Source organism: Ixodes scapularis, unplaced genomic scaffold (genome assembly GCF_016920785.2).
Source record: "Ixodes scapularis isolate PalLabHiFi unplaced genomic scaffold, ASM1692078v2 PGA_scaffold5__190_contigs__length_132052651, whole genome shotgun sequence".
Lineage (NCBI taxonomy): Eukaryota > Metazoa > Arthropoda > Arachnida > Ixodida > Ixodidae > Ixodes > Ixodes scapularis.
In genome coordinates, this window is record NW_024609880.1 from 59014353 (window position 1) to 59027196 (window position 12844).

General features: G+C 41.4%; 3 protein-coding genes across 3 annotated transcripts; all 3 read left to right on the forward strand.

Annotated features, from left to right (window-relative positions):
• Positions 1-398: 398 nt before the first annotated feature.
• Positions 399-2985, forward strand: LOC8036259 (cuticle protein 16.8-like). The gene is made up of 2 exons (XM_029992365.3): positions 399-458; positions 2289-2985. The coding sequence occupies exons 1-2, from the start codon at positions 423-425 to the stop codon at positions 2823-2825; spliced, it is 573 nt and encodes a 190-aa protein (XP_029848225.3). The 5' UTR covers positions 399-422; the 3' UTR covers positions 2826-2985.
• A 1794-nt stretch (positions 2986-4779) lies between these two features.
• On the forward strand, positions 4780-7001 carry LOC115330523 (cuticle protein 16.8). Its single transcript, XM_029992366.2, has 3 exons — positions 4780-4803; positions 4911-4967; positions 6411-7001. Exons 1-3 carry the CDS (start codon positions 4792-4794, stop codon positions 6975-6977), a joined length of 636 nt encoding a protein of 211 aa, XP_029848226.2. The 5' UTR covers positions 4780-4791; the 3' UTR covers positions 6978-7001.
• Positions 7002-10493: 3492 nt separating this feature from the next.
• On the forward strand, positions 10494-11702 carry LOC115330522 (cuticle protein 16.8-like). The gene is made up of 3 exons (XM_029992364.4): positions 10494-10530; positions 10635-10691; positions 11115-11702. Exons 1-3 carry the CDS (start codon positions 10519-10521, stop codon positions 11544-11546), a joined length of 501 nt encoding a protein of 166 aa, XP_029848224.2. The 5' UTR covers positions 10494-10518; the 3' UTR covers positions 11547-11702.
• The last annotated feature ends 1142 nt before the right edge of the window (positions 11703-12844 follow it).

Genomic DNA, 12844 nt, shown 5'->3' on the forward strand with positions numbered 1-12844 from the left:
CAAAAGTGTATCTGCACAGCGCTCGTCGTCTTTCCGCGTTTCCCTTCCACCGAATAGACCAATCACACGCAGTGAATATACGCCCTTTTTCCGAGCTGGGGATCGAAAACTCACAAAAGCCAACGAGCGGCGTTACGATGCACCTTTGCACGGCTTGATCGGCTCCATTCGATTCTGTAGCGTAGGTTGCACTCGAAGTTTTGAGTGAAATTGAGTCTAAAGTCCCGAGAGAACGCCCGCCCCTGAGAGATCGCCCATCCAGCATTTCTGTCTAAATATTAGTGACATACAAATTCCGAAACATCGCCCATCTGCTTTTCCTTTGGACGTCGCGCGATGTCCGACGGAAACAGTTTAACTGTTGCAATGGAGTAACGCAATGATCGGAACAGGCGCTGCTCATCAGCCTGCTCGGCCTTTCCATGGCACAAGACCACAATGACGATTCCGGAGTCTATGTAAGTACCGTTGCAAACGGTGTGAGCACAATCATAAAAGTATATCGTAGATAATGCTTTACCTAGTCACATCCAAAGCGAATGACAGCTGCTTCTGGATGACGCAGCACAATTAACGTTTTATTTTTTATAGTTATATCATTAGTTGCGCGCACTTTTACCAAAGGTAGAAGCATAAGAGTGTTAATGTTAGCAGGTAATAATTCACAAGTCTTAAGTGGCTTTCCTCTTTCTCCCTCCCGAGGCTTCCGCAGCACCGCGGGAAACTAGCAAGATCCAATATAGAAATGGGTTGCATTTAGTTTATTCCTTGAGGTATTTAGAAATTTTAAAAAAAAATATATATATGTACATTTGTATGCTTATGATAATTGTAAATAGAGGGTTGAGTCTTTGTATACTCGACGCCTTCTGACGTTATATGGGACGGAGCAGATAAGTTTACTCTTCCAGGCGCTTAGACAATAACTTTCGCGATTAAAGTTTTCTCTGTTGGTCGTTGCAGCTTGGGTTTGTAAGAGCCCGGTACTGCAAACTGCGTAAATGTACTAGTCAAAGTGTGTGTGACGATTAATTTACTCACCTATGGTATTACCATAAGACGTCTAGGAAGCACCAATTATTAGCCTGTCATTTTTTCAATTGATATGCAAAGCAAAAGCTACCCATGGTCACAGGGATACATGTGTGGTGTATATGAGATCTTATTAGCATATTCCCGCCGCATTAAGAGTGCGGTTGGAATACGCTCGACGACTGATAGCAGCAGCATTAGTTATCTAGCTAATAGAATTAGCTATCTTTCTATTATCACGAATTGTTATAAAATATGTCAATTTGTATTTATTATCTTTATTTACTATATAATACTACGTGTACAGTCAGAATACGCACGTTGCTCAGATCCCGGTGAAATAACACATTAGTACAGCAATAGGTATTTTATCGCTCCCGATTTTTACCTTCAAATTAAGGATACACGTTGAAAAAAAAGTGTAAAAGCTTCCCACACGTGCTTTTTTCGACACCACACTTTGAAAACATTGATATTTATTATGTACACCGGACTGAGAAAGATTAACATCCGGACAGAGCTGACGCTGCTAGCTGATGGGACAAATCAAGCAACTTCAAAAGTGAACCACCATGATATTCGTCAAGTTTCACTAAATGTCTCATTATCGTTGAGCCAATCATGTACACGGAAGGCCCAGCGACTTCAGATTTTGACCCTGTTTAATTTGTCCAACCAGCTCGTCGCGTTCGTTATGTCCGGACTAAAGGTGAAACGAAGTATAGTCTTTAGTTCTTGTGTTATATAATTTTCGCTCTTGCATGACAAAGACGAACTATTCAATGTTTCATGCTTTATAGGAAAACCTGCCCAAAGTTTATAATCTGGAAGGCGTAACTAGCGATGCGATTTATGATACCGCGGAGTGAGAATGTTAGGCGTTTTTGGCCTTGACACTATACCACTGTGACACCCATATCATAATGAAGAGATACTCTCTTCTAGTCAATTCGGTTCTGAGAGCATCCTTTAAATTATCGCCGTGTCATCTTCCATCCTCAATTGCCATTATTCATTAAAATTTTATTTAAATGCAAACCAGAACCTGTGGTTAAATACTCTATGTAACTCGTTACTTTGCTTAGCCATTTCCTGAAGCTTCATCGCAGCTTTTTATAATTTGTGATTTCCAATAAAAAAATTATGTAGATAATGCGGAAAACGTGGATGACTGAGATTATTATTATTTTTTTAATTCTTTCCTAAATGGCGGATAATCGGTCTTTTCTGCTCGTAAATTATTTCATTATTTGCAGGCTCCGTACCCCTATTCCTTCGGCTACGACACAACGGACGAATCAGGAACGCGACTCACCCAGTCCGAAACAGGGGACGAAGACAACGTCAAGCGAGGTTCCTACAGTTACAGCGACGCCAACGGACTCTACAGGGTGGTCAACTACATCGCTGATAAGGACGGATTCCGAGTGACTATTGATACCAACGAACCGGGCACCAAAACGTCGGCGCCCGCGGGTGTCCAGATCAACTCCCAGGCAGTTGAGCCTCCCCACCCAGTTGGCCTCCCAAATCTGGCCAGCTCTAAACCACTGGTTCCGGCTACAGTTAGGGCACTGACCCCTGTTCCGGTTGTATTGCCTCCGATACCAACTTCGTCTCCGTCTGCGGCTAGATTCGTGGCTCCTGTTACCTTCAACGAACATTCGTTCCTGGTGCAGCCGCAGCAAGTTCCTGATTCTGCCGTTGCAGCGGGGCGTGGGGGCGCCGGGACGACACGGTTTGCTTTAGGTGGTAACGTACCTCTGACGTATACCTTCGGAAAGGCCCCTTAACTGATTGTATTTTTAAATTATTTCAGCACAATAATTTTTTTTATTTTTATCACAATGCTGGCCGCTAAAGTACACGTTTGGAAAGGCACCTACAGTGGTTGTAGTTTCCAATTGTATGAACGGAATGAACTCAATAAATACTGTGTTGCTGCTTCTAACTTTTAACTCTGAGTGTTTATACGCCAGAAACAAATAAGAGTTCTACGACACGAAAATACCGCGTAATAGTTAAGGTAAACTAGAATTCATTATTTGTTTCGTTAATTGGTAAGGTTTATTTGAATTGCACGTTTAGGTGCTTTACTGTCTTATATCTCATTCTTACATTTGTGCTGAATGAATTGTAATGTACATGTCATTACAAATACAAAGAGGAACCAGCTTTGCTATGCAAGTACGTAAAAAGCGTAATAAAACGTGCAGAAAATAAAACAACTTATTTTCTTTCTTTAAATTTATCTGAATAAAATATTAAAGTAGTATTATGGGCTGGGATGACGCCATTTGTCTTAGGATGTATGGGCATAAAGACCGTGACCTGATTATCTTAGTATAGGCCGAGAGCGAATAAGATTGTGATGTTAGCCCAAATGACCCAAGAGGAAGTAATCACAAAGTAAGAGGTTTGAACATATTGGGCATACCTCGCGCTTCTTATGTTGCCAATGATAATACCACCACCTCATATAATCTCAAGGCACTGTCTCTCAAGAAATAAAATGTACAGGAAAAAAGAAATATTTATTTCCTCGACACATGTGATTGAAAAGTGTTTTAGTTGTACTGGTGTAGACCATCCTATAGCACTTCAGCTTTGCCAAAACTCAACTCGTGCTTTATGATTGTTGGAGGCACTGCAGCGACGCGCATGAAAAATGAAATGAAAATTACAATTACAATGAAAATATTCAGAGCTTGTACTATTAGCTTAAGCACTACGCCAAACAGATAGATGCGTGTACAAAGTTAAACCTTTTGGAGGTGCATATGCAGGTCTAGGAAGGGTCGAAGTTAACCCACATTTCGACCTAATGCTAAAGAGGAGGTGAGTGCGAGATTTTGGTAATAGAAAGGCCTAGTCTCGGAAGCAAATACTGTTAGTTTAATGATTGTACTGAAGGCTCAAGTCCAATATCAAAAGTAAACAAAATTGCGACTAAACAAGCTTGCCCACAACCTTTTATATGGTCAAAAAGGTACAATCCCTTTTGCGAAAGAACAGCCAAAAAATGCGTGAGATAGACCACAAAGAGCGCGTATTCTACGGACCACACACGCGACAGTAACACCATATTATAGTCCCACAAGGTTATAGAACGACCTTTTCATTAAAATGCGTACGACGCTGAGTGTCGCCAACAATACAAACAAGCAGACGTCGTCCTCCAGGCCCATCGTCTAGGACGCCGGCCAGTTTTCTGCTCGATTACCTGAACCATTTCCACGCGATAGTCGCTTCTCAAGGCACGCGGCATTTTTAATAGCCCTGGCCCGCATCACCAGGCTCGGGAGGATTACCAGTCCCTTGTATAACCTCAGCCAGCTCTAGACAAAAAGTCGATCAGATAGCGTTTTTCTCTTCGTATTGACAACTTCTCGGGGTATACACAATGAGGTTCGCGACGCACGTAGAAAGGAGATTCCACATAAATTGCAGCGTTTTCGAGATGGGATCGCGAAGCCGCAGCCCTGGCAAGTGGCAGTCATCCATTGCCCCCCGTCTCGTCACAAAAAAAAAAGGACCTTCCAAATTTGAAAAAAAAAAAAAAAAAGTAATTTTAATTATAATAAAGTTCTCCCGTTCCCGCCAATTGGAGGAACCTATGTGACGACAAAGTTAAGACCCGGGATTTTTGAGGGGATGCGTCGGGTTTAGTATAAAAGCCCCGAGTGGACGAGCAAAAAATCAACCGGAGTTTGGTTGATCATCGAGCCTAGAGGACCACTGCCTTCATCTTCGTCCACGATGTTCACCAAGGTGCTTGAAGTTCGGAACCTGTTCCACCTGAAACCGTTTGACCCACTGGATTACAGCAGGGAGTTGAGTAGCCAGTGTTCTTCTAATCAACCGTCGTGTCGTTGCAGGTTCTACTGTGCTGTCTCGTCGCTTACGTAGCTTCTCAGGCTGTCGTTGAGCAATATGTGAGTATGAAAATAACGCGTCCATTATTTTCTTTATCAACCATAGGAATCTTTGTACAAAAAATCGGAATGTGGTAAGGGTATTTTATATAAGAGCAAATTCATGTCGTTAGTCGCACGTTCGTCGGCGCTTTATTAATTCCAACTAAAAGTATAACAGACAAAAAGTGAGAATACACTAATGCTAATCAGAACTTCTTACATGTGCTTCAAAGCCTTCGCGTAGAGCCAAATGTAACCACAAATTCTGGTTGTTAGTTATAGTGAATAAAACTCTAGGGCGAGTGCGAGATATTTTGGTTCGAGTTGAAATAGAACCTAAGAAATTATTTCTGATAATAACTTATAAAATGCCAAATTGTTAAAAATATTTTAAAACTCCTTGTTCATCTTGATAGACAACGTGTTATCAAGTTATTTTGAACATAAACACAACTATTTTCTGAGAGTTTCTTTTTCCGATGGCGGTAAGTTGCCTGACTTAGTTATAAAAGAAGGCGAAACATTTTCTGGTTCGACAATCTTGAAACATATTGATTGTATACTGGGCTCTGAAGAAACATGTGCATTCATAATTATAAGTGTACCAATGTAAGAGCCGACCTCTGAACTGAGAGTCAGCACGCATTACTCAGAACGTCCGCGTATAATCAAGTTTTAAATAGTTAAAGCATAATGCTGATTGTCAGTGATGGTCCCTAAATGCAGGCACAGAACAACTTTGCACCTATCATGTACCACCCCGTCGAGCAGCAGTTAACTGAAAAGGAACGTTTCATTACGAGGCTATGGGAAGTTAAAGGTGTCATAAATAAATCTTTCAAATTGAATTGATATCTTGGGTAGGAGACTCTGGACTCTCTTATGTGTCTGCTAGAAAAATGTAAACTAAATTTCCCAAAAAATGCGGTTTACTCCGTGTGCTCTTGACTTCGAACTGTTGTTCTCAACGGAAACGCAATTTTATGGGCATCTTGTGTTATACACCGCAAGCCTAGGCGCCTGGTTATATCGCTGCATGTTCTTAAGACGTTTGAGTGCTAGTTACTGTGCGGAAGGCAGAGAGTACCCGCTGCGAAATACGGCCAGAAGGCTACGGCAGTGAGATAAGTAATTTCGAATGCTCCCATGTGGTTAATATGAGTGATGTCATCCTGGATTAGGTAACACTGCAATAATTATCTTGCCCAAGTACAGTACGCCCACTGATTGTGGAGGGTTTCCAGTATAGCAGACTTTGTAAAGTTTGCTACAACAACTCGAACTAGTAGTTCACGATTCCAAGACCTACGGTTGTAACACCGGCTATCTTAAGCTTGGATAAACTTTTCAAACATTTCAAGCTTTGATAAACTCTTCAAACACTTCAGCGAACTGAAACACATTCCTTTGCCTCCCAATGCGCAAACTTAACCCGCGAACTATTTTTTCTTCAATCGACAGCCCCCGCAACCATACCACTTCAACTACGACACCACCGACGAGTATGGCACTCGCATGACCCGCGAGGAGACAAGCGACGCCAACAACGCCAAGGTGGGATCCTACAGCTACACGGACGCCAATGGCGTCGCCCGTACCGTCAAATACGTCGCCGACGAGAACGGTTTCCGCGCCACCGTCGAAACCAACGAGCCCGGTACCAAGAGCCACGTGACCGGGGATGCCGAATACATCTCGAACGCTCCCGACTATGTCGCCCCCGCCAGCCCGGCCCCGGCTAGGCCTGTTGTCGTACACGCCGTTCAGGCAGCACCTGTCGTCCACGCCGTTCAGGCAACACCGGTAGTCCACGCCCTGCAGGCCGCACCTGTAGTCCACGCCGTGCACTCGGCTCCGGTTGTGCACGCTGTCCAGGCTGGTGGAACTCCGGTACTTCACGCCGTCCACACCGGCGGCGGCACTGTCGCTCTCCATGCAGCGCCAATCTCGTACGCGACCGCCCATCACCCGGTGCAGCTGACGCACGCCCCGTTGACGTACACCCTGGGAAAAGCAAAGAGCCGCTAAATTCGTCCCAGTTCTGAAGCGATCCTCGACGACGACTTCGGAGGCCTCTTTCTTCTTTATATTTGCCGAGCACCGTCCTTCCTTCTGAGTCGTGAAAAAGCCGTTCTGTGCGGGAACCAGGATACACGGCCACTTTGATGCTTCCTGGTTGATCATCTCGTCTAAAAATGCCCGGGGCGTGTCTTGGGGGACGCCTCGATTCGAATTTCTGTCCGTCTAAATTACTAAGCTGCTCAAAGCGATTGTTTCGTTTTCATCTTCCTCTGACTTGCCCGGTCGTGAACTGTCCGTCCCATTTTTCTGTTGGCTTTGTGTGTTAATATGGATTGCGGGAGTGTTTTGTGGCCTGTCGTGCGAAGTCCTGTTTCTATAATACCTGTTTATTGGTGAAAACACGTGTCGCTGCTGTTTAGTCTTTTACTCTGTGTTGTTCAAGAAATAAACGTGTTTTAAAAAAACACGACCTGCGTGATGACCTTCCTAATTTTGTTTTGGGAAAATTCTTTGCTGACAGAAGCTAAACAATACAAAGGAACGTTCGTCATTTTTTTTTAAACAAGTAGATTTACCGTTTGTTTTTACATTGGAAACTTGCTCCATATAAATAAGGTTATGCTTGGTTTAAGAACTCTAATTAAGGAAGACAGGTGTTTTGGTTTTACTTAAATAATTTATCCCAGGTAGTACTGGATGACGAGGCAGGGCAATGGGCAAGGATGCACGATTTACTTATAGTGACTTGAAAAGAGAGGCCAGAATAAAACAAAAAGTGGGGATATTTAAAAAAAAAAGTAGATAAACACTTGAACAGGCACATAGTTATACATTCATCTCATCTCAGAATTAAGACGAAAACAAAAGAAAACATATCTAAGTGTGAATGTATAATTACGCAAACGTAAAATTCAAATTAAGAAGCAATATAAGCGAAAGATAATGAGTGAAATATCCATGAAACCGGTATGTATCTGTCGCCACCCAAGAAATAAAGATATTTTTACAGAATATTCGTATTTTGGGAACTACACTTAAACGGAACACCATGCCCAATTTAAGAAAAAAAGAAAAAAAATTCGGCACCATGATATAATATTTAAAAAGCGCAACAAGATACGAACAACGAAGACGCACAGAGAGACAGCGCTAACTTAGAACTGAACTTTGTTTCCTTAGTCACTTAATATATATAACCGGTGTCACAAAAAATATCCTTTGAAGAAACCCAGGTATACACCGTTTAAAAGCAAACATATTGTTATAACACTCATCGACAGTAACACGCACTTCTCTCCTTCGGTCTCCAAAATGTATTTCTTTATCTGTCAATGACACGGAGCGGGTGCTGACGCACTGCAGTCTCAAACTACTAACTTCTCTAGCCTCAAGTATCTCCCGCTTAATCTTTTTTCTACTTTTGTTTAGTACGTCCTTGTCAGTGAACATTGGGGCAGAATTAGAATTCTTGCAGTGCACGCTGAGATGCCCTGATATGATTGTATGTACGTTGTATTGATGCTCCCTCAAACGTTCATTCAGGCAGCGGCATGTCTGCGCTACATCTAAAGTTATAAATATTACGCATCACCAACGGGCCAAACGTTTCATACTTGGCGAAGATATTTGTTTACGCGTGGCCCCTTATTTCTTCGTGCTTGGCCGGAGCATAGATACTGAAGTTAACCTGTTTCCTTTTTGCTATATTCATGAAGCTTTTCTTCGAACACGTTTAGTATAATTAGGGAAAAAAAGATTTAGTTTGCCTTGGAAATATATTATTTCCTGTGATATCGATGGCTGTGATACTCGATCATTGTACTCTATGCAATGTAAAGCTGTCATTGCACTGTCCATAACAATAACTTTATGATAATGAAGTTATTTTTTTGCACTTTATACGGCGAGCAAGTCTCGCAAAATGCATCATTCGTGCATCGGAACGCAAGGAGGAGCATGACACTTAAAGGGCACCATTGAGAATGCGTAGGGAACGCCTGATGAGGCAGGCCAAGCGCGCGGCGTCAATGATTGAGGCAGGTAGAAACAAAAGCACCTCGACAGGTTTGGTGGGTAAATATACGCACGAGTTTCGCAGAAAGCAGACGAATTTGAAGGCCGTATACCTTGACTACAGCTAACACAGAAAGTATAAAAAACACTGAAAATAGACGTGTGAACTGTAGTCTATCCAACGCGCCCTGCTACGTGTACCGTATACCTTGACTAGGTGACACATTTTAGAGTTGTATGATGGATTGAATAATATATATATATATATATAACTTCACTAGCACGCAATGAAGAAGACATACTGTTTTCTACATGTAGGCTAGAGATGTAATCAAATATAAATTAAGTTTTATCTCGTTGCTTCACGTTTTAGGAAAAAACACAAAATGTTTTGTTCCAGCAACTGTTGAAAAGTATTTTATTCGAGGCACGAATGTTTGTTCGTTCGGTTGTTTATCTCTTTATTTACAATATTGCCAGCCGCTTCATGATGTAAAAGGAAAGGGTGAACACTGCTTACAGATTCTACAAGTAAACAGGACACATATATTTAATTTTATAGAGTGCGTCATATCCTAACAGAGTTATTTTATCTTATTTTAGAGGCGCATCGGCTGTCATAGATAGAGATGAATGTCACTGAGGTGTAATTTATATTATTTGCGTTTTCCCTGTGCGTCTAGGTGTATTACTTCCAGCTAATTAGAATAATAAACCGACGAACAAAAAATTGGAAATAGCTAATTCATTGAAATTTATTCTCTATAGTCACGAAACCATAACCGACATTGAGCTCAGAAAGGTTTAAGCTTTTATACCTGATTTCGCATTGGAAATAATGGCACTCAGTTACCGGATAAATAATTTGCACCACAAAAGAAAACAAAAAAAACAAAAACAACGCAGGCGAAATAATTGACGCGTTATCAACTACATGAAAATAAATCTGAAAAAAATGTGTTTTTCATCTTTTTTTTTGTTTTTGTTGTCGCCGATGGCTTATCGATTACTCAAAGAACACATGAGGACTACGCAACGTAAACTCCTGTCAATGTAATTTGCTTATTGTACAATATTTGCATTTTTTATCCGGAGAATTAAAGTGACAACATTTTCAATTTTGCATTCAAATCTTCATTTTGCCCTTAAAGGAAAACAAGAAATCTTACGAGGAAAATGATCGGGGTAACAGCAAAGAGAGGTCAATATACGCGGCTTTTAATGAAGCCGCTTTGAATTACAATGCTATAGTCGCTTTCGTTGTCTATTAATTGGAATTTCTGGTTTTTGGCATCGCTAGAAGCTGACAAGAATAATCTCTGGGTAAATATAAAATAGAGCACTACGTATCGTTGACCTTTGACGGAAACGCTGCATTAAAATTCTGAAATCGTCCAATTGTGCTAAAAAGTTGTACATACGTATTGGTTTCACTTATTATGAACCTACCTGGAAGCCGAGTATAAAAGCCACTTAGAGATCCGGAGATCACAATCCACTCAGCATCTCTGCAAGAGGAGACATCTATTTCGCAATGTTCAGCAAGGTGCGCTATTAGATTATAGTGCTATTATTTGATGAGCATGTTATCTATCTCGAGATTTCATTTAAATTTTGAGAGGAGGTCAATATGGTAATGTTATTTTTCAGGTGCTTTTGTGCTGCTTCGTCGTGTGCGTGGCTTCCCAGCACGTTGAAGTTGAACCGGTAAGACTTATTCATAGTATTTTGCTTCGTTTTGTTGTTAACACAAACTTTCTAAATGTAAAAAAAAAAAAAAAAAAAAAAAAACGTCAGCAGATATTTTTGTTAAATTGTCTGGCATAGCCCTAACATTCTGTTTTTGTAAATTAATAGATGTTTAACTAGAAACACAATTTTGAAATAGTAAGACAATCAACTTTTTTTGTTTTGTTAAATTTTATTTATGATATCATTACCAGATCCTGAGAAGTGCCACTTTATCAGCTCTATGACCTCAAGCTTTATGCTAATTGAATCTTTCACACATATAGAACAGACACTACAACATAGCTTTCTAAATTAGCCGAAAAAGTATAAAAATAATTCCTAACTTTATTCTTCCCCCACCCCTTGCCAATCAACCGTTCCCTTACCACCCGCGTGCAGCCACCACAACCTTACAGCTTCGGCTTCGACAGCACCAACGAAAACGGCACTCGCATCACCCAGCAAGAGACCGGAGATGAGAACAACGTCAAGACTGGATCCTACAGCTACACCGACCCATATGGCATCCAGCGTACCGTGAAGTACGTCGCCGACGCCGAAGGTTTCCACGTGACCATCGAGACCAACGAGCCAGGCACCAAGTCTTCCAACCCAGCCGATGCCCAGATCGTCTCTGCCTCCGTGGAGGCCCCAGCCCCCGTCGAAGTCAAAGCTTCTCCTGTCGTAGTCAAGGTTGCCCAGCAGGTCCCAGTGGTGCACGCTATCCAGACACCCGTCTCCTACACCACCGCCCAGCGTGTGGCCCCCATTGCCGTCGCTCTTTCCCGCGCTCCCCTCACCTACACCCTTGACAAATCTAAGAGCTCTTAGAGTTGACCTTTAACCTTAAATAGCATTGTCCTTATTGGTTGCAATGATTCATTTTATTGAAGGATTGCTCCAATGTACATACAAAGATCAGTGTAAACGGTTTACACTTGTCTTCCGCATCTGTCTCTAGTGCCGTTCATCCTCTGCAATGCTTCCCCTCACCTTTTCCAGATATTTTGTTCTATGATTTCAATTTCAATAAATTGAATGTTACAAGCTTTAACAGATTGTGGGTGGCCAGTTGGAATCTGTAGTGGACTTGGTTATATTTTTCCTAAGTAGAATAATCTAATATTACAAATTTCTGAAGATTAAGTAATGGGCTCAATATTCTACCTATACCGGAAACAAAAGTTGTTTATATTCCTACAACATTAAGATTTATGTAGTGGGTTTCAGAGTTTACAGCTTTTTGCGATCTTGATGTCAAGCAACAATTAAGTGGTACGATGGCGAACGAACTATACTCTGATTCAGGATACATTGAACGGAAAACACTGCATGCTGGCATAACGTAGCTAGTTTTTCTAGAAGAATTTTGGATTCATTGACTAGCCGTATAAAGTACCGAAATCTGCTGTCGTAGCATGTTGTTTCTAAGATTCATTCAAACCATTTTGCTATCCGCAAACTAGAACTTTAGCTTAGTTTTCCTGACATGTTGCATGATTTAACTATGTGTCTTTAAAATTAAAGCATTACTTTGATCACATAACATAATGAAATTCCAGATATGGCTTAATAGTGCTTTGTATTTTCAGGATACTAAGACAATGTGGACCTGAGCTGACTTGTATAATCCTATGAATTGCTGTTACGGTTTGTGGGTAAAAAATCAGGCTTTTCTGACTTAGGAGATAAAGCAAAGTGCAAATCATGAATTGTCTTGAAGTTTATTATAGGGTCGAGACGCTCAGTTCTTTATATGCTTTAACTTGAAAACCTTCGTTTGAACGCTCTTCCCTACCGTGATCAGCCAAAACATTATGAACGCACCCACAATGTGTCAAAGAGCGCGCTTAGCTGACGCGCCGTTCGCTTTATCTACTACTTGCTGATGTTGATGGTAGTTAACGGCTGCCGGGGCACAGAGGGATCATTTTGCAGACTATGTGCGCGTGTTTTAGAAAAGGCTCTTGATTTAGGTGACTGACAGAGTGCAGATCGTGATGACCCGGCGGTTCAAAGCAAGTATCATGTAAACTTCAATATTTTTTCGGGCTTTCGTGAGCTGCTGTTGTTATTACCTTTAAAGTGGAAGAACGAAGCTGAAACGGTTAGTAGACACCGGTGTTTTG

Bases quoted from the DNA above. Each gene is read 5' to 3' on its own strand.
- LOC115330523 (XM_029992366.2), top strand. The intron at 4,968-6,410 runs GTGAGTATGAAA...TTCAATCGACAG, and splicing joins AGGCTGTCGTTGAGCAATAT to CCCCCGCAACCATACCACTT.
- LOC8036259 (XM_029992365.3), top strand. From the start codon at position 423: ATGGCACAAGACCACAATGACGATTCCGGAGTCTAT. The intron at 459-2,288 runs GTAAGTACCGTT...CATTATTTGCAG, and splicing joins ATGACGATTCCGGAGTCTAT to GCTCCGTACCCCTATTCCTT.
- LOC115330522 (XM_029992364.4), top strand. The intron at 10,692-11,114 runs GTAAGACTTATT...ACCCGCGTGCAG, and splicing joins AGCACGTTGAAGTTGAACCG to CCACCACAACCTTACAGCTT.